General features: G+C 41.3%; 2 protein-coding genes across 5 annotated transcripts in view; both read left to right on the forward strand.

Moving 5' to 3' along the window:
* The window catches only part of LOC121933458 (ciliogenesis associated TTC17 interacting protein), a 39,495-nt gene extending 30,977 nt beyond the window's left edge, over positions 1-8,518 (forward strand). For 3 of the 4 annotated variants that reach the window (XM_042473247.1, XM_042473239.1, XM_042473230.1), the window contains exons 5-10: positions 433-519; positions 1,818-1,988; positions 3,295-3,419; positions 5,474-5,550; positions 5,954-6,042; positions 7,391-8,518. In XM_042473247.1, coding sequence (XP_042329181.1) covers positions 433-519; positions 1,818-1,988; positions 3,295-3,419; positions 5,474-5,550; positions 5,954-6,042; positions 7,391-7,603 — 762 coding nt within the window. In that variant the 3' untranslated portion in view covers positions 7,604-8,518. The remainder of the gene's footprint in view (positions 1-432; positions 520-1,817; positions 1,989-3,294; positions 3,420-5,473; positions 5,551-5,953; positions 6,043-7,390) is intronic. The other variant, XM_042473257.1, reaches the window with a different exon arrangement.
* An 11,697-nt stretch (positions 8,519-20,215) lies between these two features.
* The window catches only part of SLC11A1 (solute carrier family 11 member 1), a 39,515-nt gene continuing 33,885 nt past the window's right edge, over positions 20,216-25,845 (forward strand). The window contains exon 1 of the mRNA XM_042446545.1: positions 20,216-20,345. Within this exon, the coding sequence (XP_042302479.1) occupies positions 20,327-20,345 (19 nt within the window). The 5' untranslated portion in view covers positions 20,216-20,326. The remainder of the gene's footprint in view (positions 20,346-25,845) is intronic.

The following is a 25,845-nucleotide window of genomic DNA, read 5'->3' on the forward strand; positions in this document are numbered from 1 at the left end:
ACGTCAGGGCTTTACTGTAAGTTGGTGAGGTGGCTTTTGGACACTGCAGATACCAACCCGAGCAACACCCCAAAAAACACATCTGCATACACAAGGGACATTTACATGAAACACTTCCTGAAACGACAAGTCACAAAATTCTGTAGGGTGAAGCCATGTCAGTTAAATTGGTATCAAAGCATTATAACAAAGAGCCCTGGTGGCATAGTAGTTAAATGCCAGTACTGCAGCCACAACATTGTGAGTTCAGTCCCAGGGCTCCAGGTTGACATAGCCTTCTATCCTTTTGTAGGTAAGTAAAATTAGTACACAGCTTGTAAACTGCTTAAAGAGTGCTTAGTTCACTATGAAGCAGTCTAGAAATATAAATGCTATTGCTATTATAGCACAAAAGAGGATGTGTCATTATGCTTTTTTCCCCCTTTCCCATAGTTTAGGGAGCATCCTGTGGAAACTAGGACCCATCTGATGAAGCGCCAAGATCAACTTTTTGTGAGGAAAGCCATAGTGGAAAGAGATGTGAGTAAAGTGAAAGGGTTTGGAAAGCCAATGCAGTCCCAATCCTTCCTCCAGGTTGCAAGGAATCCCACTGGCAATTCATAGTGCTTAACCAAAAGTAACCATGTTTTGTAGCTTCTGTTAGGAAGAAGTGGGCAAAGAGCAGATATTGGATCACATATACTGCCAATGGCATTTTGTGCCTTCAGGATGCTTCCTACCAATTTTTGCCACAGCTCCCAAAGATGTTTCAATTCTTAGAAGCCTCTACTAGTCTCACATTTGCCCTGAAAGAGAGGTTACAGCTCCTCCCTGCACTTCCAGTTATTTCCAGATGGTGGTGGTGATGGTGGTGGTAATTGATACTATTTATTTTGGGGTGTAATATCCAGTGTTGCCAACAAGCCTCGAAGAGATTCCCTGGAATGTTTTACCAAAATCCCAAATTCTCAGAGTTCCCCAATATTTAGTCAAAATCCCCAGAAAAAAATTAATTAAATTCCCCATATTCTGGGGAATTCACCGGAAATTGGCAACACTGGTAATATCTCTGTTGGAAGGAGTAGGGTACTTCAAGAGACTCTAGAGCTTAAATCTCTGACCTCAAGACCCTATGTGGAGACAAATGGTCTTGAAGTCAGAAATTTAAGCCCTGGAGTCTCTTGAAGTATCCTACTCCTTTCAACAGGGACAAACCAAGTCTCTTTTCAGTGCTTGCTGCATCTACATGCTTTCAACAGTATGCCTGCTCTGCTGAGCTTCCAATCCACTTCTTTTTACTCTATGGAAAATATTTCTTTTCTACTGAGCTTCCACACCAATTTCCTCCTTTTTGATCTATGGAAAAGATTGTATTTAAATATTTATTTTAAAAGTGTGTTTTGATATCATTTCTGAGCTTACAACAATGTCAGAATATTGAGGAAGTGAATTCAAGTCTGCACTTTAATCTGGTACTCACAGGAATGCCACCTATTGCTGTGTGCTTCAAGTCATTTTCAACTTATGGTGAACTTAAAGCGACCCTATCATAGGATTTTCTTGGCAAGATTTTTTTTGTGGGGAGGGGGGGTTGCCTCCTATGAGATTGAGAGTGTGTGATATGCCCATAGTTGTCCAATGGGTTTCCATGGCTGAGCAGGGATTCAAACTCTGGACTCCAGAGTCATAGCCCAATGCTCAAACTGCTGCATCATACTGACTTTCAGGAATGCTACCTACAAGCCCCAAAGCCTTTTTTCTTCCCCTATAACCTGGTAAGTAGCTTTTTTTCTCCTGGGATTCAATGAGGAATGGTTTCCTTTTCCTTTCTTTCATAGGAAGAGATCCAGGTTGACACCTTCTCTTATAAGTGCTCACAACTCCAAGGCCTCGTCTCAGAGTCTGCCAACCTCCTGGTGCTGCGGGTGATGGCCCGGAGGCAGGTTGTGCCAGAGAATGCCGTCTTCCTCTCATTTGACACTGAGCAGCACATCTGTACCTCCACCTATGTAAGTCTGTCTGAGACATACAAGGCCCATATCTTGGTAGGTCAATAGGAGAACTTTGCCCCCATTGGATATGCCCATTGAATAGAACAATGCATCCTAAAAAAGGGCTGTAGGTCAGGGGTGTCATGTACATGGTGTCATGTATGTACAGGAACACTTCAGTTCAGAAATCCAAGCTTTCAGCAGTAAAAAACATTAACAGTTTATTCAGGAACTACATATGTTTACCACACATGTATGTTGTCAGGACTAAAGAACCAGCATTATTAGCAAGGCATAATTAAAGCACACACACATTCAAAATTTTAAAAGGCTACATTTAATTTATCATGAAAACAAAATACTCTCCTTTCCCCCCTTTCCAATGGGCACCTCCCCTTCTGCTCTCAAACCATCTGTTTTCATGAGACTGACTTTGGATCTTCAGGCACAACCTCAACTCTCTTCCTACCTGTTCATTAACCACCAAGGAATGTGAGTAAATGTCATAACAATTAGCACAATACTATATGCCCCATCATTTAGTAGCAATACTCTAGAATACATTATGAGCAAGCAAAGCTATGACAAGAAAATCCAACCCTCTAAAACCAATGGTTCTCAACCTTCTTAATGCCACGACCCTTTAATACAGTTCCTCATGTGGTGGTGATCCCCACCATAAAATTATTTGTGTCTCAGTTCCTAAGACCATTGGAAATATGTGTTTTCTTATGGTCTTAAGCGATTCCTGTGAAATGGTTATTCGAACCCCAAAGGGGTCACAACCCACAGGTTAAAAACTGCTGCTCTAAGCTATGGCTGGCAAGCTGAAGTATTCAGCTCCTGATACATAGACTTTTAATCTAATCCAGCACAATTGTTCATATGTTCTGAATGCAGAAGATCCCAGGTGCAGTCCTTAGTACTATCAAAGAAAGTTAGGAAAGACTTCTTCCTAAAACTTTATTGGGCTGCTCCCAGTCACTGTAGATATTTCCATTATTTAGCTAGACCATTGCTCTGACTCAGTCTAAAATGGCTTGATGTGTTCCTGTGGCTTTCTTGTTCCTGTCATCTCACTTATCACATCTGGCTCTACCCCTTCTGTAAGCCTTACTTAAATAAAATATATTTTGGACTAAAATAGGTAGGAAAATAAATATGAACAGGAAAGCCATAAGATAACAGGGCAGGGAGCTGAGATGCAGAGCTGTGGGGTGGGTAAAGACAGAAGCAGGGCTGATTTCCTCTGGAGAAGAAATTCTGGTTCCTCTTCAGATCGTATAAATCTTTTGCCTCTTTTCATTTTTCAATCACTTCTCAGAATACCCTGGGTTTCCAGAAGCAGCAAGTGGGCAAAGAGGAGGTGGATGTGTTTGTGATCGAGAGAGCTGTGAACTCTGTGAATGATATCCCCCTGAACTGGCAGTTCTACTTCCTGTCTGATGGGTAAGGAATATCCAGTGTAATCTCTTGGGCCCAGGCCTTCCTAACATATACTGCAGTGTGATTATCTCCCTTTACCACTCATAGTCTCTCGAGTAGTTTACTTGGTGGCAATGTGCTTGGTGCTTAATGTTGCTTGCAGGTTTTCTTTGAACCCTCCAAAGATTTCTTTTAAAATATTTTTACTTAAGTTAATAAAAACTAACCTGGTTGCACCAGCTCCAGGCATGCAAGCTGTTTGTATGGAAACTCTTCCTCCTCACTCAGTCTAATGATTCCATACGTACAGCAATCTTACAGTGCATTCCCAATGACATGTCGAATAGGGAGAAGAGGAGAGAATGGAGGAACTGTATTTTGTCATAAGCAGCATTTCTAGATACTTTCACAAAAATGCTCAGCATGTGGATTTTCAGATGCAATTTAACATCACCTGGGAAAGCATAGGTATCCATCTCTCTGGGTTTCTGGTGTTTTCAACCTTCAGCCTAACTTCTGATAGTATGAATCTCCTCTGAATGAACAGCAGTTCCATCCCACAGTTATTTGCAGGATCCTCCAACAGAGTGGGACTGGCTACTTCAAATTGGGATTGCCTACTTCAGAGGGTCTGGTACCCACTATGGACTAGATAATCCCATCTAAATGAAACCAGAAAGTCCACTTAAATCTTGGGTTGGGCAGAAACACATTTTCCCCACAGGGAGGGGCCTATTAAACTCCATTTTCTAGAGATTTCCAGAAACATGATTCTCTAATGTTTTATGTTTTCCTGAGAAAGGGGGACATGGGCTCCAAGTCATATGTAGCACAGCTCTGTTGCATTTGCTCTGAAGCACTAAGAAAGGATACATATACATACAAGGATACAATGGTTCATTCATGCTCCTGATAGTTCCTCCCTTGTCCTCTATGCCTGCCATCCTCCCTCACAACTTGTGGTCACAAGTCTAATCTTTGCAAGGCAAGTCAATGGTTCTGTAGAAATGGGGCATGAGGCACCATGGGTGCATCTTTTTCAGTGCCTCAGGGCATTTAAAAATATAGGCCAGACTTCTGGAACTTGATGGCCTCAACATAATGTGGACTACCATTGCTGTAATCCCCAATGAGTATGGCAATTGGCCTAGAACTATAGGAACTGTAACGCAGCACACTTGGAGAATGCCAGGTTGGAAAAGAAAGATATAAGTACTGTCTCGGCCTGAGGTCTTGGCAACTCAAAATTAAATGGGGAATGTTTATACACTACTGAAAAGGAAGCCTCTGATGCCAGCTACAGTGGTAATGTTTTTTAAAGCATAGGAGAAGGGAAAATATCTTTGATACCAGCATTTTCCCTTTGATTAATTGAAATAAATTGCACATATCATAGCATCATAGAGTTGGAAGAGACCACAAGGTCTATCCTGTCCAACCTCATGCTATATGGGAACTCACAATCAAAGCACCCCTGACAGATGGACATCCAGGTTCTATTTAAAGACCCCTGCTCCACAAATAAGGAGACTCCACCACACTTCCAGGGAGTGTGTTCCACCATGGAACAGCTCTTAGTGTCAAGACGTTCTTTCTAAGGTTTAGGTGGGGTCTCTTTTTCTGTAGCTTGCATTCATTGATCCATGTCCTGTTCTCTGGAGTAGCAGAAAACAAGCTTGCTCCATCCTTAGTATGACACCCCTTCAAATATTTAAACAGGGCTATCATATCACCTATTAACTTTCTCTTCTTCAGGGTAAACATACCCAGCTCCCTAAGTCACTCCTCATAAGGCATTGTTTCCAGACCCTTCACCATTTTGATCACCCTCCTCTGGACACGCCCTAGGTATTTCCTCCCTCTCTCCCTCTTTTGCATTTTTTTCTTATGACAAAGAGTGGTGCCATTCATAGCAGCAGCACACCCCATAATGATCTATTCACCATTTATCCTCCTGAAGGCGCCAGAGTCCCATACAGCTCGCATTACTGTAGGGCTCCTGCCTGTCTCTTTCAGTTCCACAATGAAATGCAGAAGGGTCCAGCTGGCTAGTTTTCCTTCTTGCCTCCTCCACCCAGGCATTTGTCTCGACGTGTCCAGGTTGGATCCCCAGTCACCATGGTGATCCTGCAGATGCCTATTCTGATTGAAACAGGTAAAGTTTGGACTCTCCTAGCTAGATCCTAGCATATACCTACCTCCCCAGATAGTTGGGGGTAGTCAGCACTGACAAGTGAAAAAGTCATGACTGAGGGGATCTCAGTTGGCCTTCACTGTGGAAAGCAGATGGGAGTGGACAAAACGGGAAGAGTACAGTACTCCCTCTTTCATCCAACCATTCGTTGCATAAAAATGGCACTACTGGGAGTTTTGAGGTGTGGTTTTTCAGATCCTAGCAATATTACTTTTTAAAGATTACATTGGGCATGGTGGCTTGAGGATTCTGGGAGTTGCAGCCCCAAAAGTAACACTCCCAAGCTCTGGATTTGTTAATGTGCTGCTGCTGTCTCTTCATCTCATATTCCTAACACTCCTTTTCCATTTCCATCAATTTTTAGATGAACCAGACCCTCGTCCAGTATTTGGAAAAATACCCCTAGACTGGGAAGAAGATATGGAGCTGTATTCCATGTTCTTAGACAGAAAGGTGAGGGGAATGGGGTGGGGAATGGGGTGTCAAGGGCAAGTTGATAGGTGGATTCATGCCCCACAATATGCCAACTGATGACAAAAGGCCAAACTTTGCATGCCATGGACACTGCATGATTGAATATCTATCACAGCATCTATATTTTCAACCTCAGAGATTTCAGGTGAGGCTTCAAATTGGACAGGAGAGCAGCGCTATAGAAGGGATATATAGCCCTTCCCCAGGGTACTGCTTTCCCTTCACTTTACAGGCAGGTTGTTTTCTCTGGGGTGTGTGAGAAAATGGGTGTAGCTTTTTAATATCTCACTTATTAAGTGATGATATAGGCTGAATCGCCCTTATCCAAATGCTTGGGACCAGATGTGTTTTTGATTTCAGATTTTGGGGGATTTTGGAATATCTGTATTTGCATGTATGTACATAATGACATATCTTGGAGATGGGAACCAAGTCTAAACACAAAATTCATTTATGTTTCATATACACCTTGTACACATAGCCTGAAGATAATTTTATATGCAGCATTTTTAATAATTTTGTTTGTGAAACAAAGTTTGTTTCCACAGAACAACCAGAAAGTAAAAGTTTCACTATCTCAGCTACCTGTGGAAAAAGTTTTGGGTTTTGAAGTATTTCAGATTTTGGAATTTTGGATAAGGGATACTCACCCTGTACATACAAGTGTACTGTAGGCATAGGAAACATGTAGCATTTCAGACTTTTTGAACTGCAGCTCACAGCAACCCTAGCCAGCATGGCCAGTAGTGCCCAATTCTGGGAGCTACAGTTTAACATCTGGAGGGCTGGATAATTCTTGTCCCTGATGTACTGAGACTTCTTACTTGTAACACTGTTTAGGATTATTGGTTTCATGGATGATAGCCGAAAGACTACGTGAGTTGAATTCAGATTTAGTTAAAAGCACTTAAACCACCCTCCCCCCCCCCACACACACACACACACACTTTAGCAGAAACTAAACTTGTCCCATTGATTTTAAAGAGCCCAACTTGCAGATAGGCCTGGATCCAATACCATTAACCTATAGTTTAGTGCATAGTCTAGTGTTTGCTGCAGTAGTCACAGAAATGAAAGGTGACATGGTTGGTACACATATGCTGGTGAGATAGGTTAAGAGCAATACCATGTTGTAGTCTAGCTAGGCATGCTAGGTCATTGAGATAGCCTTAGAGCTGTGTTTCTAGGAGCGCTCATAAATGACATTTGATGCATCTGTCCTGAGCTGGGAGGGTAGATCAGTGCTTTGGTTTCAGTCCTGATGCATTGCCCCATTGGAAGAACACTCTACTAATGTTGTGATGATCTGTTGGTTTCATTCTCTTAGGAAGAGCTGCAAGCCAGCCATGCTACTTATGTGCGACGGCATCCAGAGCTCACTGCCTTGCTGGCAGACTTTCTACAGCTGCTCCTCCTTCGCAAGCCTGATGATGTAGTCACCTTTGCTGCTGAATTCTTTGCCCCATTTTCAGCCCAGAACCCACCATGCAGGTCATTTCAGTCATCTGACAAACCCAGTCCCTTTCGCAGCCACGTCTAAATTATCCTAGTGGAATAATAAAAATCCAGGGATTGGAATGAATGCCCTTGAAGCTTTGGGAAACTGTTTGCTGGGAGGCTGCTTACCCAAGTGGCATTGTACATGACTACTCTTGTACCATGGGTTGCAAGATTTAGTTTTGTCCATAGTGGGCTTCTCCAGATGTGGCATACATGTCAGGTGTTGCAGTATTTGTTGTTGTAGTTCCTGGGATTTTTTAAAGAACCTTCCTGTTGTTCCAGACTATTTCCTAACAATTCCTGGTACATGCTGCAACATTTTATTACCACTCTCAAGTGGCTTTCTTTCTAATTCTGAAATATACTGGGGTGGTCTTCTTTTTCCCCTCTTTCTTATTAATTCCCCCCCCCCCCTTCAAGTTGTAGTGCATAAGTGAAATTGCACTTTTGCACTATAATTCTGAGGGAAAAATTCCAAAAGTGAGGGAAGGTTTAAAGATGATCTCTGGTTTTTTGTTTTTTTTAAAAAACCCTTTGGAACAGCCCTAGAGAGGATCCAAAAAATTGCTACAGCCACCAAAGAAAATAGAACTAATGCACACAGAGAAAGTACAGAATCATAAGACAACAGTCAGCCAAACGCAAGCATCTGTATCATGAGAATGTCTCTAAAAGCCAATCTGGAAGAACCAACTCTTCTCAAAATGATGTTAGGTGTATTGTTCTAAGTTCAAACTGCTAAGATATCCATGCAGAAACACAGCTGACCTATGGTAGAAGTCCACAGGAATGTAACATTTTAGATCACAAATGTCCTTGGGGTGGGGGGACTGAAAAATCAAATTTGAAAACAAAATTTCAGATTAATTTATCATATTGATTTTAACAATTAAGATGCAGCCTCCTCTATTATTTACAATAATAAAGGAATCCTTTGTGGGAAGTAAACAAAAAATGTGACCAAACAGAGTGAAAACAGAATATAACTGGTGCATCTAAACGGATATGCTTGCTGTATGGAACTGCTAGTGGCTGTGGATACAACAGTCACTAGATCAAAACAAGCTTTGCAGTTTGTTGCAAGCTCCAGTTGGAAGTACAGTACCTTGTGTACTCCCCTCTCCCATGTAGGTGACAAGGTGAGGAGGGAGGAATGTAGATATCCAAGGCTCATACATGTAAAGCAGGGATAAACAACTTTGGTGGGTGGAGGGACATTATTTGTACTGCTAGATTGTGTGTGTGTGTGTGTGTGTGTGTGTGTGTGTGTGTGTGTGTGTGAAGGACCAAACTGGAAAGAAACCTAAAAGTAGATAAAAGTTCAATTTCTGGTGCTGACAAATTGTTATTTTGATGTTAAATAGTGAAGAGAGGGCTATGAACTCTTTAAAAGGTTAATGCTTCTTCTGAACTCCTGAAGGCTTAACAGCCATTTAATCCTGCTTTGCCAGAAAATGGGTATTGAGACCTCAAAAACAGCCTTGGGCCACTTTGTTCAGCTTTGTTCACTTTGTTCAATTATAATTTATCATTGAATCTTAAAAGATCTTTGAAATGTTACTTTTTAAAATTACAATTCCCAAAGTCTTCCAACCAGCATTATCTATATTGGGCCAACCAAAAGGCCACAGAAATGTGTGCAAGCTTTTGAGGACTCCATACCTTTTCAGCAGGCAAAGTATTGCAAAACAAAAAGAATTAAAAAAACAAAACAAAACAGGATAGGATAGGATAGGATGGTGACTCTAATTCTGAAGTCATGACATCTCCAGGACAGGGGTGGCTTATACCCATTGGGACTGGTGGGGTCAAATTCAGGGACATCTATGTTTGGTTTGCTATTCAACTTTCTCCCTTGCAAGATCTAAACAGAACTGGCAACTCTCTGCTTGTTTGAGAGAGGTATTGGAGTTGGGTGAGTAGTGTTCCATCTCCAAACCATAGGACCACCATTCATCCATGGTCTGTGAAGGAGGGAGCGCATGCCAGAATTAGGTTCTAGTATGTGTCATAATAGTTTCAGGTTTCACCAAGACTGACCTTCTTGGTCTCTTAACCTCAATGAGTGCTGGAAGTGAAAAAGAAAAAGGTTTAATTCCCCAACTTTCTCCTCCTGCAGAACTCACTCTTTCTGTGACATAAAAACCAGATCAAAGATTACTGTGAGCCATGATAGCCAGAAGGAACCTAAGTGTCCTCATACACTATGCTTCTGAATATTAGATCCTGGGAATAGACAATAGCAATGGAACTGTTGACACTAAGGTCTAATCTGCACTGTAGAAATAATGTGGTTTGACACCACTTTAACTGCCATGGCTCAATGCTATGGAATTCTGGGATTTGTAGTTTTGTGAGATATTTAACATTCTCTGTCAGAGAGTTCTGGTACCACAACAAACTACAGATTCCAAGTTTCCATAGCATTGAGCCATGGCAGTTAAAGCAATATGAAGCTGCATTATTTCTGCAGTGCAGATTAGACCTAAGACTTCTGCATCACCCACTATTGCAAGTAAGATGCTGGACTCACTGGAGCCCTCATTTAATCCAGTAAAGCTCTTCTTAGATTCTTAGGGAATATCCTCTCATTTTAGCTGGTTTAAGCACTATCTAAAGCAGATTTGGGGAATGTTTGACTCCCCAGCTGTTGGTCTCCATACCTCATCAGCCCCAGGCAACAGTCAGGAAAATCTGTACTTATAGTAGTTGTAGTTCAATACATGTTGGGAGCCCCAGGCTGAAGAAGGCTGACTTCAACGTAAACAGTGAATAGGACCATTTCTAATAAAATTGGGGGTTTTTTTACTGAGGAAGGGCTCTTCTCTTTGTTCAATCTATATAAATAAAAATGTAAATATTTGTTCAAAATCTTAAATCTCCTAAAGTTCTTCACCAATTGCTTTGAAATTTTGACACAATGTTCCATTTGAATACATGCATGTTTTTACATACACATACCTACTATTATATAGATGTCACACCTGTGACAGGTAAAAATATGTTTTTAAAAAACAGCACCATCTGTTGGACGTTACAGCAACACATGCTATACTAAATATTCGATTGGCATTTGCAGTCACCATCAAAAAAGCTCAGGGCCAATCTTTAGAATTGTGCGGTTTAGATCTAGACACGGATTGCTTCTCACATGGACAATTATATGTTGCGTGTTCTAGAGTCGGCAAACCAGACAATTTCTATATCTACACAGACAATGGAACAACAAAAAATATTGTATACCCACAAACATTGTGAAATTAAATATTTTAGAAACGTGCACTTTCTCTTTTCTTTCTTTTCCATCTAACCAGACTGAGCCACAGCAACGTGTGGCCAGGTACAGCTAGTGTACAATAAAATAACAGGGGGGGGGGCTGATGAACCTATGGCCCTCCAGATGCTCTCACATTCTAGTTCTTACCTGCCACTGCCTGTATGACCACTTGTGATGGATGATAAGGGCAGTAGTTAATCAACATCTGGAAGGTAATACATTCCCTACCCATAGCAGATATGGGAATATTCTAACTTCAAAACCTGATTGCTATTTAAAAGTCCAGCTAGTACCCATGTTGTTCAGGATGGCATGTGTAAGAAATTATTCCACCAACCCTTTGTAGTTGTCACAAAGGAAAAAAATGTATCTAGAGGGGGAAAGAAAGTGAACTGTATCTAAGGTTCATGCTGACTGTGAGGGAAAAACAAGAACTATTTTGTCCCCAGCCTCCCTCTGCATGGTTGTTTTTTCCTTCAGGCTCCTCACTCAGGATGACTTAGCAAAATCAGATGATGATTCAGCAATGCACAACACAAATCTTACACATCCAGGGCAAGTAAGCACAATGTGGTTTAGAGAGAGACGCAACCTTGCATTTTCCCCTTCCAGTGATTTATTAGTTATTTATATGTGTAAGGCATTTATAACACAAATTCATTATGCAGTTTTCAAAATCAGTTAAAAACAGAACAAACCAGGACTCTGGAGACACAATCATTTCTTTTGAACAGATAAAATGAGAGTAAAATTTAGCATTGTTGGGATTTTTAAAAACCACAACCCAAATTTTAGCTATTGTTTTTTTAAAAAGGTTTATTTTGCTGGATCTGTCCTTTCACTGACCTTTCCATTTACATTGGTGAATGTCTAACATAATATAAGAATGAACAGAATGGCCAAATGACTTCCTGGGACTGCAATGCCCTTTTAATGATTTTTGGTGCCACAATGAACTACAGTTCCCAGAAATCCATAGCATGGAGTCATGGCAGTTAGTGGTGTCAAACTGGACTGTTTCTGCTATGAAGATACAGCCCCAATGCAAGCTTCTCCCTAATCAGCACTGCCAGTATGTTTAGTACTATAGCTTTCAACATCTCCAGCTAACACATCTGAAAGGTGCTGGGTTGGGAAAGACTAGCCTAGTACCTAAAGAGGAGAGGGAACTTTGTTTTCAAGCAAGGAAGCAACTCTGCCTGTTGCGATGAGCACACAAAGAATGCCTGTAACTTGAGCATTACTCAAGGATGACTAATGCAGTCTTTGCATCTAAAGTATGGGGAAATTAGAGAATTCACACTCTAGTACAATTCCACAGCCTTTCCTCTATTTCTGGACACTGGAGTGGGAAAATCCCCAATGATAACATGTCTGAAAGGTTAGCACTGGGCCTAGTCATGGAATTGATTGATCTACAAAAATCAGCAGATAAATGGTGTCTCCTGTTTTCATACTATGAGGACAAACCTTATTAACTGCTAACTTCTGGAGATCAATTGCTGACATCTGCAGATACTGTTAAAGGTGCAGGAACAAGGTCCCAGAAGATAAGAAACTGTATAAGAACCTCTGTGGAGCAGTGGTTTTGGGGGCAGGTGGGAACTTGGGAAATCCAGGGTAGTGTTCACACAGGCCAGAAGACTCCAGGGGCAACCCTGAGTATCCCAGGCCTGGAGCATTTTAAACAAGCACCCAATGCTGAAATGGAGGGCTCTGGATCTTCAGGGAACATTCAGAGCAACTAGTGACTTTTTAAAATCCATTGTAAGAGGGTTATACCCTTGTTCTGGTACTGAACTTGCTGGACATCATCTGAACTGTTTGCACCAGAACCAGGATGTTGACAATGCATTATCTGGACTACTGGCCAAGAGGATGCAGGAGGACCTGGCCCAGGACCACACTGAACCATGCGACTCACTGGCGTGACACTCTATCCACGGAGTGGTTGTGAGATTTAATAGAGATTGTAATAGGGAAGAGAAGAACCATCTACACACTCTTTTGTATCAGTTGCTGGGGATCATGGACAGGAGAGTGCTGTTGCACTCATATCCTAGTAGTAGGTTTCCCAAAAGCAATTGCTTGTCTGGTGGTAAGAGAATGCTGGACCAGACAGGCCTTTCATCTGACCAAACATGTTCTAATGGGTCAAATTGATCTATTGGCCACTTTTACAGGTGTGCACAGGTTTTTATTATTGTAAGACATTAATAGGATTGTTTATTTTGTATTTATTTTTATAGTTGTTAAGTAATTGGTGATGTACCCAAGCTGAACCCAAAGTGATGTGATGTCACTTCAAGCTGCCTTTCTGGCCGATTTTCAGCATTTTTTAAAGATTTCCTTTTGTGTTTGGAATCATAGAATCATAGAATCGTAGAGTTGGAAGAGACCACTAGGGCCATCCAGTCCAACCCCCTGCCATGCAGGAAATCCAAATCAAAGCATCCCTGACAGATGGCCATCCAGCCTCTGTTTAAAGACCTCCAAGGAAGGAGACTCTATCACCCTCCGAGGGAGTGCATTCCACTGTCGAACAGCCCTTACTGTCAGGAAGTTCCTCCTAATGTTCAGGTGGAATCTCTTTTCCTGTAGCTTGCATCCATTGTTCCGGGTCCTGTTCTCTGGAGCAGCAGAAAACAAGCTTGCTCCCTCTTCAACATGACATCCTTTCAAATATTTAAACAGGGCAATCATATCGCCTCTTAACCTTCTTTTCTCCAGGCTAAACATCCTCAGCTCCCTAAGTCATTCCTCATAGGGCATGGTTTCCAGACCTTTCACCATTTTTGTCGCCCTCCTTTGGACCTGCTCCAGTTTCTCAATGTCCTTTCTGAATTGTGGCGCCCAGAACTGGACACAATATTCTAGGTGGGGCCTGACCAGAGCAGAATACAGTGGCACTATTACTTCTCTTGATCTAGACACTGTACTTCTATTGATGCAGCCTAAAATAGCATTGGCCTTTTTAGCTGCCGCATCACACTGTTCACTCATGTTCAACTTGTGGTCTACTTGGACTCCTAGATCCCTTTCACACGTAGTTTCATTCAGCCAGGTGTCACCCATCCTATATCTGTGCATTTTATTTTTCCGCCCTAAGTGCAATACCTTACATTTCTCCGTGTTGAATTTCATTTTGTTAGCTTTGGCCCAGCTTTCCAGTCTATTCAGGTCATTTTGAATCTTGATCCTGTCCTCTGGGGTATTAGCTATTCCCCCTAATTTGGTGTCATCTGCAAATTTGATAAGTATGCTCCCAATTCTGTCATCCAGGTCATTGATAAAGATGTTGAATAGCACTGGGCCCAGGACAGAGCCCTGTGTGACCCCACTGGTCACTTTTCTCCAGGATGAAAAGGAGCCATTGTTGAGCACCCTTTGGGTTCGGCCGGTCAACCAATTACAGATCCATTTAACAGTTCCTTTGTCTAGCCCACATTTTACAAGCTTGTTTGCAAGTATGTCATGGGAAACCTTGTCAAAGGCCTTAGTGAAATCAAGATATACTATATCCACAGCATTCCCTTCATCTACCAAGCTGGTAATTTTCTCAAAGAAAGAGATTAGGTTTGTCTGGCATGACTTGTTTCTCTGAAACCCATGTTGACTTTTTGTGATGATGGCATTGCCTTCTAGATGTTCACAGACTCTCTGTTTAATGATCTGCTCCAGAATCTTTCCTGGTACTGATGTCAGACTAACTGGACGATAATTGTTGGGATCCTCTTTTTCCCCCTTTTTGAAGATGGGGACAACGTTTGCCCTCCGCCAGTCTGCTGGGATCTCTCCTGTTTTCCAGGAGTTTTCAAAGATTATTGCCAATGGCTCCGATATTACTTTTGCCAGTTCTTTTAATACCCTTGGATGGAGTTCATCTGGTCCCGGAGACTTAAATTCATTTAGATTAACAAGGTGTTCCTCTACTATCTCTTTACTTATTCTGTGCTGAAATTCCCCTATTCTGTCCTCTGTTCCATTATCCTCAGGTTGAACACCCTTTGCCTTTTCTGAGAAGACTGTGGCAAAGAAGGTGTTGAGTAATTCTGCCTTTTCTCTGTCTTCTGTTAGCATTTTGCTATGGATGAACATGTTGGGTGGGTTTTGTGTTTTAAAAAACCCTTGAAAATCAGCCTGAATTTTCGGGGCGGGGGGGGGGGGGGGGGGGGGCTTCAGGGGCTGTACTTTGAGGTTCCAAGGGCCACACTTTGCCCATCCCTGGGTTAGATCCAAATTTACACTCATCAGTGGAGATGTACAGTAGTAAAGAACATGTTTTTTTGAAACATGTTCATACAGTGCCAAATCATACAACAGTCTCACCATACTAAAAAATATCCACCGAACAGTGAGTGATACCTTTATTGGGTAACCGAAATACACAATATACTTGTTGCAAGCTTTCGAAGCGCCACTGCTGTGTCCTCACAGGAATGGAGACATATTGGATTGTAAGGGAAGAGTCCTGTTGATATGCAAATCTTTGAGAACTCCTGGAGAACAGGAGAAGTCTCAGCAGACTGGAGGAGGTCAGACGTTGTCCCCATCTTCAAAAAAGGGGAAAAAAGAGGATCCCAACAATTATCATCCAGTTAGTCTGACATCAATACCAGGAAAGATTCTGGAGCAGATAATTAAACAGAGACTGAGAACATCTAGAAGGCAATTCCATAATCACAAAAAGTCAACATGGATTTCAGAGAAACAAGTCATGCCAGACTAATCTGATCTTTTTTTATATATATATAAAATTACCAGCTTGGTAGATGAAGAGAATGCCGTAGATATAGTATACAGTATCTTGATTTCAGTAGGGCCTTTGACAAGGTTCCCCATGACATTCTTGCAAACAAGCTAGCATTTTACTAATATCTCCAATTTTTCTCCCATTTGGTTTGTAGCATCTTGCCTGATGAAAAAATCTGTGGAACTCTGAAAGCTTACAACAAGTATATTGTGCATAAAGGTATCACTGGTGAGTTTTTGTTTGAATTTGCTAAACGGCCAACACAGTTACCCCTGCATACATACTGAAAAGAAATACTGTTGGAGCTGCAGATCTTTTCTGGGTATTTCTAGTGCTGTTTCATGAACCTGTTCAAAAACACTAACTGTGCAGACTCTTCCTGCATGGCATTATTTTGGGTGTTCCAAAACCCTCCACAGAAATGCTAAAGGCTATTGCATAGAAATTTGGCATATGAATGACATCAAACTTTGAAAGATCCTGCATCAAGTGGGAGCAGATTTTATAGTGTGATTTTTTTACACTAAACAATGGCCTGTTACAGACTGCCAAAATAAAGCTGCTTCGGGTCTCTTTGGAGGTATTCTATTTAAATGATGCATGCATCCTAAGAATCCGGAAGCTGCACCAAAAGCTGCACTCTGGTGCTTAGGAATGGAGTGTGGCTTTGGTGCAACCTCTGGACTCTTAGGACCCATGCATCATTTAAGTAGCATACCTCCAAAGAGACCCGAAGCAGCTTTATTTTGGCAGTCTGTAACAGGCCAATATCTACAATACTGCTTCTTTTTGGCACGTTACAGACCACCTGTTTAGGACGGCCTGTATCCAGCCCTTTCCCCGCCAGATCAGGGCCTCAGCTGCCACAATGGCAGCCTCTGAGTCCCCGATCCGCTGCTTTCCAGGCTGCGGGGAAGCAGCAAAAGGCTGCTTCCCCACGGCCTGGAAAGGGGTGTCCTTGGGGCTTCAAGCCCCAAGAACACCCGGCGGCAGCGGGGACGAGGAGAAAGGGGCCGCTTGGCCCCTTTCTGCTCTGCGTTGCTGGCGCAGCCATGTAAAGGCTGTGCCCAGCAACGCAAAAGTGGAAGGAGCTCCGAAACGGAGCTCCTTCCAGGGCCGCGGAAAGGGCACCCCAAGCGCCCTCACGCGGTTCCAGTACATCACTTCTGCGCTGCCCCGTTTGGAGGTGGCATGGTCGTGACGTAGCAATGGCGGCCCTCGTGTGGAACGGGCGCTGCCATTTTGTACGGATCCAGTCCGTACTAGGGTTAGGGGCGTCAGGAAGTGACGCCCCTTCATAACCCTAATACACCCCTTCCTAACCCTAATACGCACTATAGGCGTGTCTGTAACACACCTTTGTTTCCCAGAACAGTATCCACCAAAGACTGTTTTCCAACTGTAATTGCCATTTACCAGCCTTGTGTGATAAAGTCCTTGGAGTCATGGGGGGGTGGGGAGAACAGTAACAGGAGCACCTACCTCACTGCTTTAATATTTGCTAACACATACATAAAAATATTCAAACCCAGAAAAAAGTGATAGTATAGCAATTGGAACCAAGCAGGAAAAGGTATTTCTTAACTTCCTAAAAACACACACACTGAAAATCTTGTATTTTAATTACTGCAGTGCTGGGAAATAGTTTAGTGAAAAGAGAAGTAATCAGAATATGGGTTTTATTTCTGAACACAGGAGCTGTGCTTTTTGAGCCAAATCGGAGCTGTGGCAACCACATACCACAGCCCTGATTTGGCCTTTCCAGGGCGTGAAAATGAGCATAACGGCAAAAGGAAGACCAGTCTGGCCACCTCCAATGACTAGAATTGGCATTCCTGCTCTGATGTTCGCTTCCTTTTTAAATTTTTCTTTTATGCATTTGATTATAATCAGGGAATGGCTCTACAATTGTTAGAAAACCCACGTTAAGTGCTGCATGTCTGGAACATCTCACTGCTTGCAAAACTGAGATGCACATAACCATTTTTTTCTTTGCAAAACCTTACTTATCAGACTGCCATCTCGACTTAGATTGCCATCTTGATTCAACATCAGAATAGAAGATGCAACCACTTCAGCCAAATGTGGCCCTCAGCCCTTGCAAGTGATAATCAGTTCCCTAGTAATAGCAGCCTGTTTCCCTCTAGCAGAAATCCCAGCCCTACAAGGATATAGCCCTTCATACAGGAAATAAAAGGTTTCATGTACATTCACATACAGATTCATAATTCTGAGATCACTGTGATGAAGATCAGAAATGGAATGGTTATAGAGCCCAAAATTCATGGGAACAGGGAATTATAAAAGACACTGAAATCTGAAATCTCTCTTGTCATTCAAATAGAGAGTATGCAGTGTGTTGTGACACACAGACCTGCATTGTCAGTTGTTCCAGACGTGTTCTAACAGGTCTAGGTTGTGATACAAACAATTGTGAGGCATATTTCTGATACTGTGCATTTACTGTAAGGTTTCTTACTGGAGCTATTGAAGCTATTTACTAAACCAGGCGGGCAGAAGGTAAAATGGGATCTATCTGTAGCTCAGGTGGGGTGGTGTAAAATGATTTGTGCGTGAGTTCCAGCCCTGATACGGACAAGAAACCTCCTTGGCTGAACATGTGCTCAGAGGTAACCTCTTTCTTAGTTTAATGTTTTCCTTCCTAAGGCATTGTTTTGCACTTGGCTTTGGTTAGTAGTCCTCAGGACTCTTGTTGAAAAATTTAATCAAAGTACCCTGCAAGTCCACCTCTGCTTTAAAACAAGGGTGGACAGAAGGCAGATCAGGATCAATTGGTCTGGTACTAAGCCTCTGAGTCACCAAGCATTTCTGACTCTCAGGTACTACCCAGTCACTGCCCTGATTTATACTTAATTTTAGAATTAACAATGATTGGTATGGCCAAGAACTGATTTTTAAGTGGGAAGACTGTAATATCTGCTCAGTTCTGGTCCTCCAAAACAGATTCCTGAACATATAATTATTTTGCACCAGGTTCTAATTGGTGGATGTTGAAGATCTGTGAGATAGATAGATAGATAGATAGATAGATAGATAGATAGATAGATAGATAGATCTCTCGCTCTCTCTCGCTCTCTTTGCAAGTATGAAGTCTGAATTAGGGGATGGTTCTGGCACAATGCAAACATGGAGATTTGATTTTCAATGAGAGTTAAGATAAGCAGCACCAATTCTAGAGAAATGCTAAGACTCTGGAAGTGTTACATTTTGAATTGCAACCCCAAGGGGATGGGGATACAAAAAAGTAACTTTTACAAACTCTCCATCTGCTGTCAAGTACTTTGAAGTATTGTTTATTTATTTATTGCACTTATATCCCACCTTTCTTCCAAAGTGGGACCTAAGGTGGCTTACAATAGCTTAAAAAAACAAAAGCAGTTAAAACATTGATTACAAAAGTTAAAAGAGAATTTATGTTAAAAACATGGTGAAAACAGTTAATACACTTAAAATATATTTACAACATAGTTTCATTAAAATAGTGATAATTTAAAAAATACTTCACACATTATACACACACACACACACACACACACATATATATATATATACACATGCATGCATACATACACACACACACACACACAGACACACCTCCATAATTATGCTTGAAGCAGTTTCTTCAAACCTGACATTAAATTATTCCATAAGCCATCCAGAATTCTAGCAGCCATATTCTTTGTTAGCTGCAGCTCTTTTGATTGCTCTTATCTATTTATTTATTAATATATTTTATTCATTTATATCCAGCTGATCCCCAATAATGGGATTCAAAGCAGCTTGCAAAATATTAACACCAATACAAATTGAAAACATACAAACCCATCAGTAAAAATGTATAAAAGTTACTTTTTAAAACAATTAAACAATCTATACAATTATAACCATGTTAAAATCCACTAAAAGATAGAACATAAAAAGAAAAAAATACAGCACATCATTAAAAGCCCATGGCAGTCAATTCTTTAAAAACTTGAGGAATTTAGGTTTTTAGATCTTACTGACTTTTCCCCTCTGGTTTTATTATTATCTTTATCACATTTGTGTTTTAATTATTGGGTTTTCTTTTAGTGTAATTTTCCATATATATTTTTACTGAGGATTTTCCAAAATGATCTCAAATAAATAAATATCCAGAAATTGTAAGGCAGCGTGGCATAGTGGTTTGACCATGACGCTTGAGATCTGGGTTCAAATCCCCACTCAGCTGTGAAAAGCCACTGAGTGACCTTGTACAAGTCACTCTCAGCCCTTAGAAAATCCTGTGATAGGTTTGCCTTAGGGTCGCTATAAATCAGAAACGACTTGAAGGCATACAACCACAATGAACGCTTTCCCTATCCTCCAATGCCAACTAGCCTCAGTTTTTTCTGATTCCTCACAGTTCTATACCAACCCCCCCTCAAAAAAAAAAAAAAAAAACCAGCAACCCTAAGAAGGTTGTGTTGTACTGAAAGCAAAACCAACTAAAAACGTCCCTTCTTCCTTGTCAGGTAGATATATTTGTACATTGGGGACAATGCTGGTTAGCTACTTTAGCAGAACTTCCTTCTTTTACTTCCTTGTGAAATCCCTACTGTTGAGATTGCCTTCTGCTGACTGCTCTGTTATTCAGTTCCTTGGGCAATGCTTACAGACTCTTTCACTCCTGCTTTTATGAACTGTGTGGACGTCCAACTTTGCATCTGCGCTGAAGATACCTCTTGATCTAAATGGGCTCCCAGGAATCAGGTAAGGGTTCACTCAACTAATCCTTCCTCCTGTCATTTAAAAACTAAAGCAGAGTTGTCTTCTGACACTATTCTTCATGTAGATTTTTAAAATATGTATACATGCATTGTCACAACAGAATTAGATCCCCAACCTGGTTTCCACCAAATGTGATCCACTATCCCAAACGTTCATGCTAGTTGGAGATGATGGAGTTTATAGGCCAGGATCTGAGATAGACCATTTTGCCATTTCATTCATTCATTCATTTATTGATACAGTGTATATGACACCTTTCTCCTGGCATGGAGCTTAGGTCAGACTTCCCCACACTGAAGGCCCACAGAGGTTTTGGTGACAATTCCCATCATCCCCAAGGGATATTTATTTATTTATTTATTTAGAGTATTGATGCCCTGATCTTCAGCCACAAAGGCCAGTTTACAGATTGCTAATTTGACAGTTCCCTGCTCTGAAGTTTACAATCTAAGAAGACATGAGGCAAAAGGAGAAGGAAATGGCAGTATGGAAGGGGATCAAATCCACCAGATGCTGCCAGTTCTTTTCTCCCTCTGAGGTCAGTTAAGATGGAGGGAGAGCCTTTCATCTGCTTCTACAGCTAGCTATAGTGGAGCGGTGTCTGCCTCTTCTTATGTAATATGCCTATTACAGATATGGGAGTTGTAGTACAACGTGTATATGAGTGCCAGCCTTCAAGAGACCGGGGATGATGGAGTTGTAATTCAACATATCCTGAGGAGAGCAAGTTGAGACAGTTTGTTGTGGCTGTGAAAGTTTAGCTTTATTACAGCTATTTGTCAGGAACAACTATTTGTCAGGGCTGGCTGTACCAATAGGTAGAGTGAGGCTATTGCCTCAGGCAGTAAATGATGGGAGATGCCAGCACCATATAGCTTATCTGGCTGTCTCCAGATGTGGAAAAATGTCATCCCTTTACCAGTGCTAAGAAGATTCAACACTCCATCTAGCCAGTTTTTGTACATGGAAAGGGAAGGGATACCATCTTATTCTTCACCTCAGGCAGCAAGATGTCTTGGGCAGCTCCTGGCTGTTATGACTATTACCCTGTGCCTTTTGACCAGTCACTTTAAGGCAGGCAAAAATGTACGTTGCAATCTTTTGCCCAATTATTTGGGAATAAGCCTCACTGAATTTGGTGGAACTTGGGAGGGCTTGGAAAGTTACTTCTTAAGAAGAATACATGTAATTACATGCTAAAATCATAAACCATTCATAGCTGAATTTTTACTTTTTTGGACTGTAGTTCCCAGTATCCATGGTGGCTTGAGAGATTCTGGGAGCTGTAGTCCAAAAAATAGTATTCCTCCCCCCTCCCCCAAGCTCTGGTTTAATTGATGCTTTAGGTCTTCTGAATACTGTAGATAATTTTTTCTTCTGAATAGATAAAGGTTTCAGTTGTTAAATAGCAATAGCAGCTTCATTTATATACCGCTTCATACTGAACTAAGCAGTCTCTAAGTGGTTTACAACTGTAAGCTAATTGCCCCCAACAAGCTGGGAACACATTTTAGTGACCTTGGAAGGATGCAAGCCTGTGTTGCCCCTGAGCCCCTGGCTGGTACTGAACTCACAACTTTGTGGTTTGTGAGTAAATGGCTGCAGTACAGGCATTTAACCACTGCGCCACCAGGCCATAGAAGCACTGTTGGGGGGGGGGGTTAACTGAAATTGCGATGTCGGGAGCTTGCATTTCTATTTCTTTGTTAATGAGTTTATACCAATTTTTTGGTTACCAGAGTACAAGACTGGGATTTAACCCTACTTGCTTCTACCTCTTTTATTGCTACTATGCCACCCAAGAAACTGTTTGTTTCTTGCATCTTTCTCACTTATGTATGCATTTGTTTTTAACCTCACTCAATTCTTGCCTGTTAATTTGTGGAAAATGGGAATTCATGCAGTTTAAAGCAGGTCTGCACAACATATGGCCCGAGGGCCACATGCAACCTGTCAAAGGATTTTGGGCGGCCCATGAGGATGTGGAATGACCTCAAGGCTCCTCTACTGTCAGCTTCCTCCTGAGAAGAGGGCCATGTGTGGGAGGAGGATGGGTGAACATTTGCCCTGCTAGCCTCCTCCACTGTTCACCTTTCTCTCGAGCAGAAGGCCAGGTGGTGGTGGTGGAGGAGGAGGAGAGGCAAACACTTGCCCCTCAAGGCTCTTCCACTGCCCAGCTTTCTCTTGAGGAGAAGGCCAGGTGGAGGAGGAGGATAAGGAGTACAGGCAAACGCTCGCCCTGCAAGGCTCCTCCTCTGCCTGTTAGCTGCCCTTGAGTCAGTTCAGACTCATGGTGATCCTGTGGAGGAGACATCTCCCAGAATTCCTATGCTCCACTGCCCTGCCCAGATCCTGCAAACCCTTGTCCACAACCCCTATGATTAAGTCTATCCATTTGGTTTGTGGTCTTCTTCTCTTTCTTCTACCCTCTACCTTTCCTAGCATTATTTTTTCTAGTGATCCATGCCTTCTCATGATGTGGCTATAGTACAATAATCTCAACTTGATTATCTTTGCTTCCAAAGAAACCCCGGGCCTGATCTGTTCAAGAAGTCATTTGTTTGTCTTCTTGGCTGTCCATGGTACTCTTCTCCAGCACCACATTTCAAATGGGTTGATTTTCTTTCTGTCTGCTTCCTTCACTATCCAGCTCTCACATCCATACGTGGTAATTGGGAATACAATGGCCTGAACGATTCTGACTTTAGTCCTTTTGCTCTTTTTTTGCTCTTCAGTAACTTTTCCAGGTCCTTCATAGCTGTCCTTCCCATTCCTAGTCTTCTTCTTATTTCTTGACTGCAGTCTCCATTCTGGTCAATGTTTAATCCTAGATATGGGAATTCTTTAACTACTGTGCGCCCACATCATATGCGGGTGCACCATACACGGCTTTCAGCATACACTGAAAGCCGTGCCAGAAGAAGCAATGATGTGCACCTGTGGGAGGCACTCCACACCACACTGCAGGCACAAGCCCCATTGTTTTTAATGGGGCTATACCATATGCGGTATTTCCCTTATGCGGGGTGGGTGTCCAGAACAGATCCCCCATGTAAGGGAAGGGCTCACTGTATTTCAGTTTCCTCGTTGTCTATATTGAATTTGTGTATCACTTCTGTGGTAATTATATTTGTTTTCTTTATGTTCAGCATCAGACCTGCCTTTGGACTTTCATCTTTGACCTTCTTTTATTAACTATTCCAATTCCTGAATGTCTTCTGCTAATATTATGGTGTCATTCTCATATCTTAGGTTGTTAATGTTGCTTCCTCCTATCTTCACTCCTCCTTTTTCTGATTCTAATTCTGCTTTTCTTATGAAGTTTTCAGCATATAAGCTAAACAAGTAAGGTGTTGGATGCAGTCTTGCCTGACCCCTTTGACTATTGGGAGCCACTCTTTCCCCCCGAATTCTGTTCTGGCAGTGGCCTTGTGTACTTGGTACAGATTGTTCATTAGGAGTATCAGATGTAGTGGTCCATGTCTGTGACGACTATCAGATGTAGTGCTCCATGTCTCTGAGTGCATTCCATAGCTTTTCATGGTCTATACTTTATAAATGCCACATATTCTGTTGCTCCAGGTTCAGTATAAACTTAGTTGCCAGATGTATGGGATGAAACACTGAATATTGGTGAGTTTGCCCTTCCAAAAGCCTGCTAAAATATTGTGCCATTTTCCCCGTATGTCAAGCCTGGTATCCCCAAGTTTTTGAAATAGCAATGAAGGACAGTAAAAATTAATGACATACAGCACTGATAATCAAGAAGTAGCTATTAATAAGTTTGCCTGTTACCAAAACATCGAATGAAAGTTATTGATTTCAGTTAACTTAACCACGTGTTTCTGTGTAACATTAACACATTGCCTACATTCATAAATTAGATGATGCACACATTTCTGTCTTTATAGGATCTTTTGACATCTTGTTCAGTCTATAAAACAGAAAAAGCTGACACCTAAAAACTTTGCCAAGCATGAACCACCTGCACATTTTCAACGTGACATCTAGGAGGCTAGTTGAATACGTGTGTGGTGTGTATTATGGATGTGAAATTTTCAGTTTCAATCTGACTTTCTCCAAATTCCACTTGCATTTTCTTCCTTTTCTTGCTTAATTTTCTTCCCGCTTTGACAATCATACATATATTTGTGCATTTTTCTTGAGGACTTCCTCATTTGCGCAGTTTCCTTAGCTTACAGAACGTTTGCCTTTTAGCCCATTAGCTAAAGTCTCTCCGTACTCCCACCCCCAAATATGAACATTTCAGTTATTTGCATTTTAAAACATACCTTTTTTGTGGACAGCAGATTTCTCAAAAATGCCCTGTAAGTTTCTTAAATGCTCAAGATTAATTGCATAAAATGCAACTTTTGTCAAGTCTGTCAAATTCAAGAAAATTTCCTTCCATTTCTAGTCATTTTGTGTGTGTGTGTTGAATTTGTAAAAGGGAACTATAATTTTTCATATCTATAAAACAAGTAATCTCCTAATCTTAAAAATATTTGTTTATTAATATCCTGCCCTTATCCCAGCACAGGGGTCAAGGTGGCTTGCAACAAATTAGAACAAGTACAGCTACCAAAAAAAAAAAATTGTCTCTCACTTCAAAAGTTAAAAAATTAAATAAAGAACAACTCCATGAAAAATTCAATGTTAAAAACAAATTAAAACACCACCTTGGATACTATGACTCAGGAGGAGGATGTATGTGAACTTTATATATTGCAAATTAGCTTTGAAGAAATGGGGGAAATGCATTATTTCCCCTGGAATCTTGCCCATTACACAAACATTAATTTCTGCACTTCCTTCTCTGCAACTAAAGGTCAGGAAGGGTGCTTTATTCTCTCATTATGGTATTCTAATTTTAAGTCACCCAATGTTTTTTAATGCTTGCTTAATGTTTTCTTGATTACTAATTAAATGTTTCTTCAAAATGCCTTTCCAACTGATAAACTGGTACAGTCGGCTCTTCTTATACAAGGATTTTTTATACACAGATTCAAGCATCCACAGTATGACAATGTTCAAAAAAAGTATAAAATTCAAATATCAAACCTTTATTTTTCATTTTTTATAAGGGACACCATTTTTCTATGTCATATTTAATGGGACTTGAGCATCCATGGATTTTGTTATCAACGGGGGATCTTGGAACCAAATCCCAGAGTATAACAAGGGATTTCAGGGAACCAGGAGCTATCCCAAAAATGTCTGGTCCCATTCATCCAGGAAGACACATCTGCACTGTCTTTCAGTTTGCTTTGGGTCACAATTCAAGATGTTGGTCATGATCTTTAAAATCCTGAATGCTTTTGACTCAGAATGCCTAAGGGACTTTTCACACCAATTCCTTGTTTTACTATACCATCCTCACATAACTGGGATAGTACCGATGGCTATCACAATTCAGTTGTGGTCCCAAGCTGAGAAAATACATTTTTTGGAGTACTACTCCGAAAGTGGGGTGCCAGTGTAG

Source organism: Sceloporus undulatus, chromosome 1 (genome assembly GCF_019175285.1).
Source record: "Sceloporus undulatus isolate JIND9_A2432 ecotype Alabama chromosome 1, SceUnd_v1.1, whole genome shotgun sequence".
Lineage (NCBI taxonomy): Eukaryota > Metazoa > Chordata > Lepidosauria > Squamata > Phrynosomatidae > Sceloporus > Sceloporus undulatus.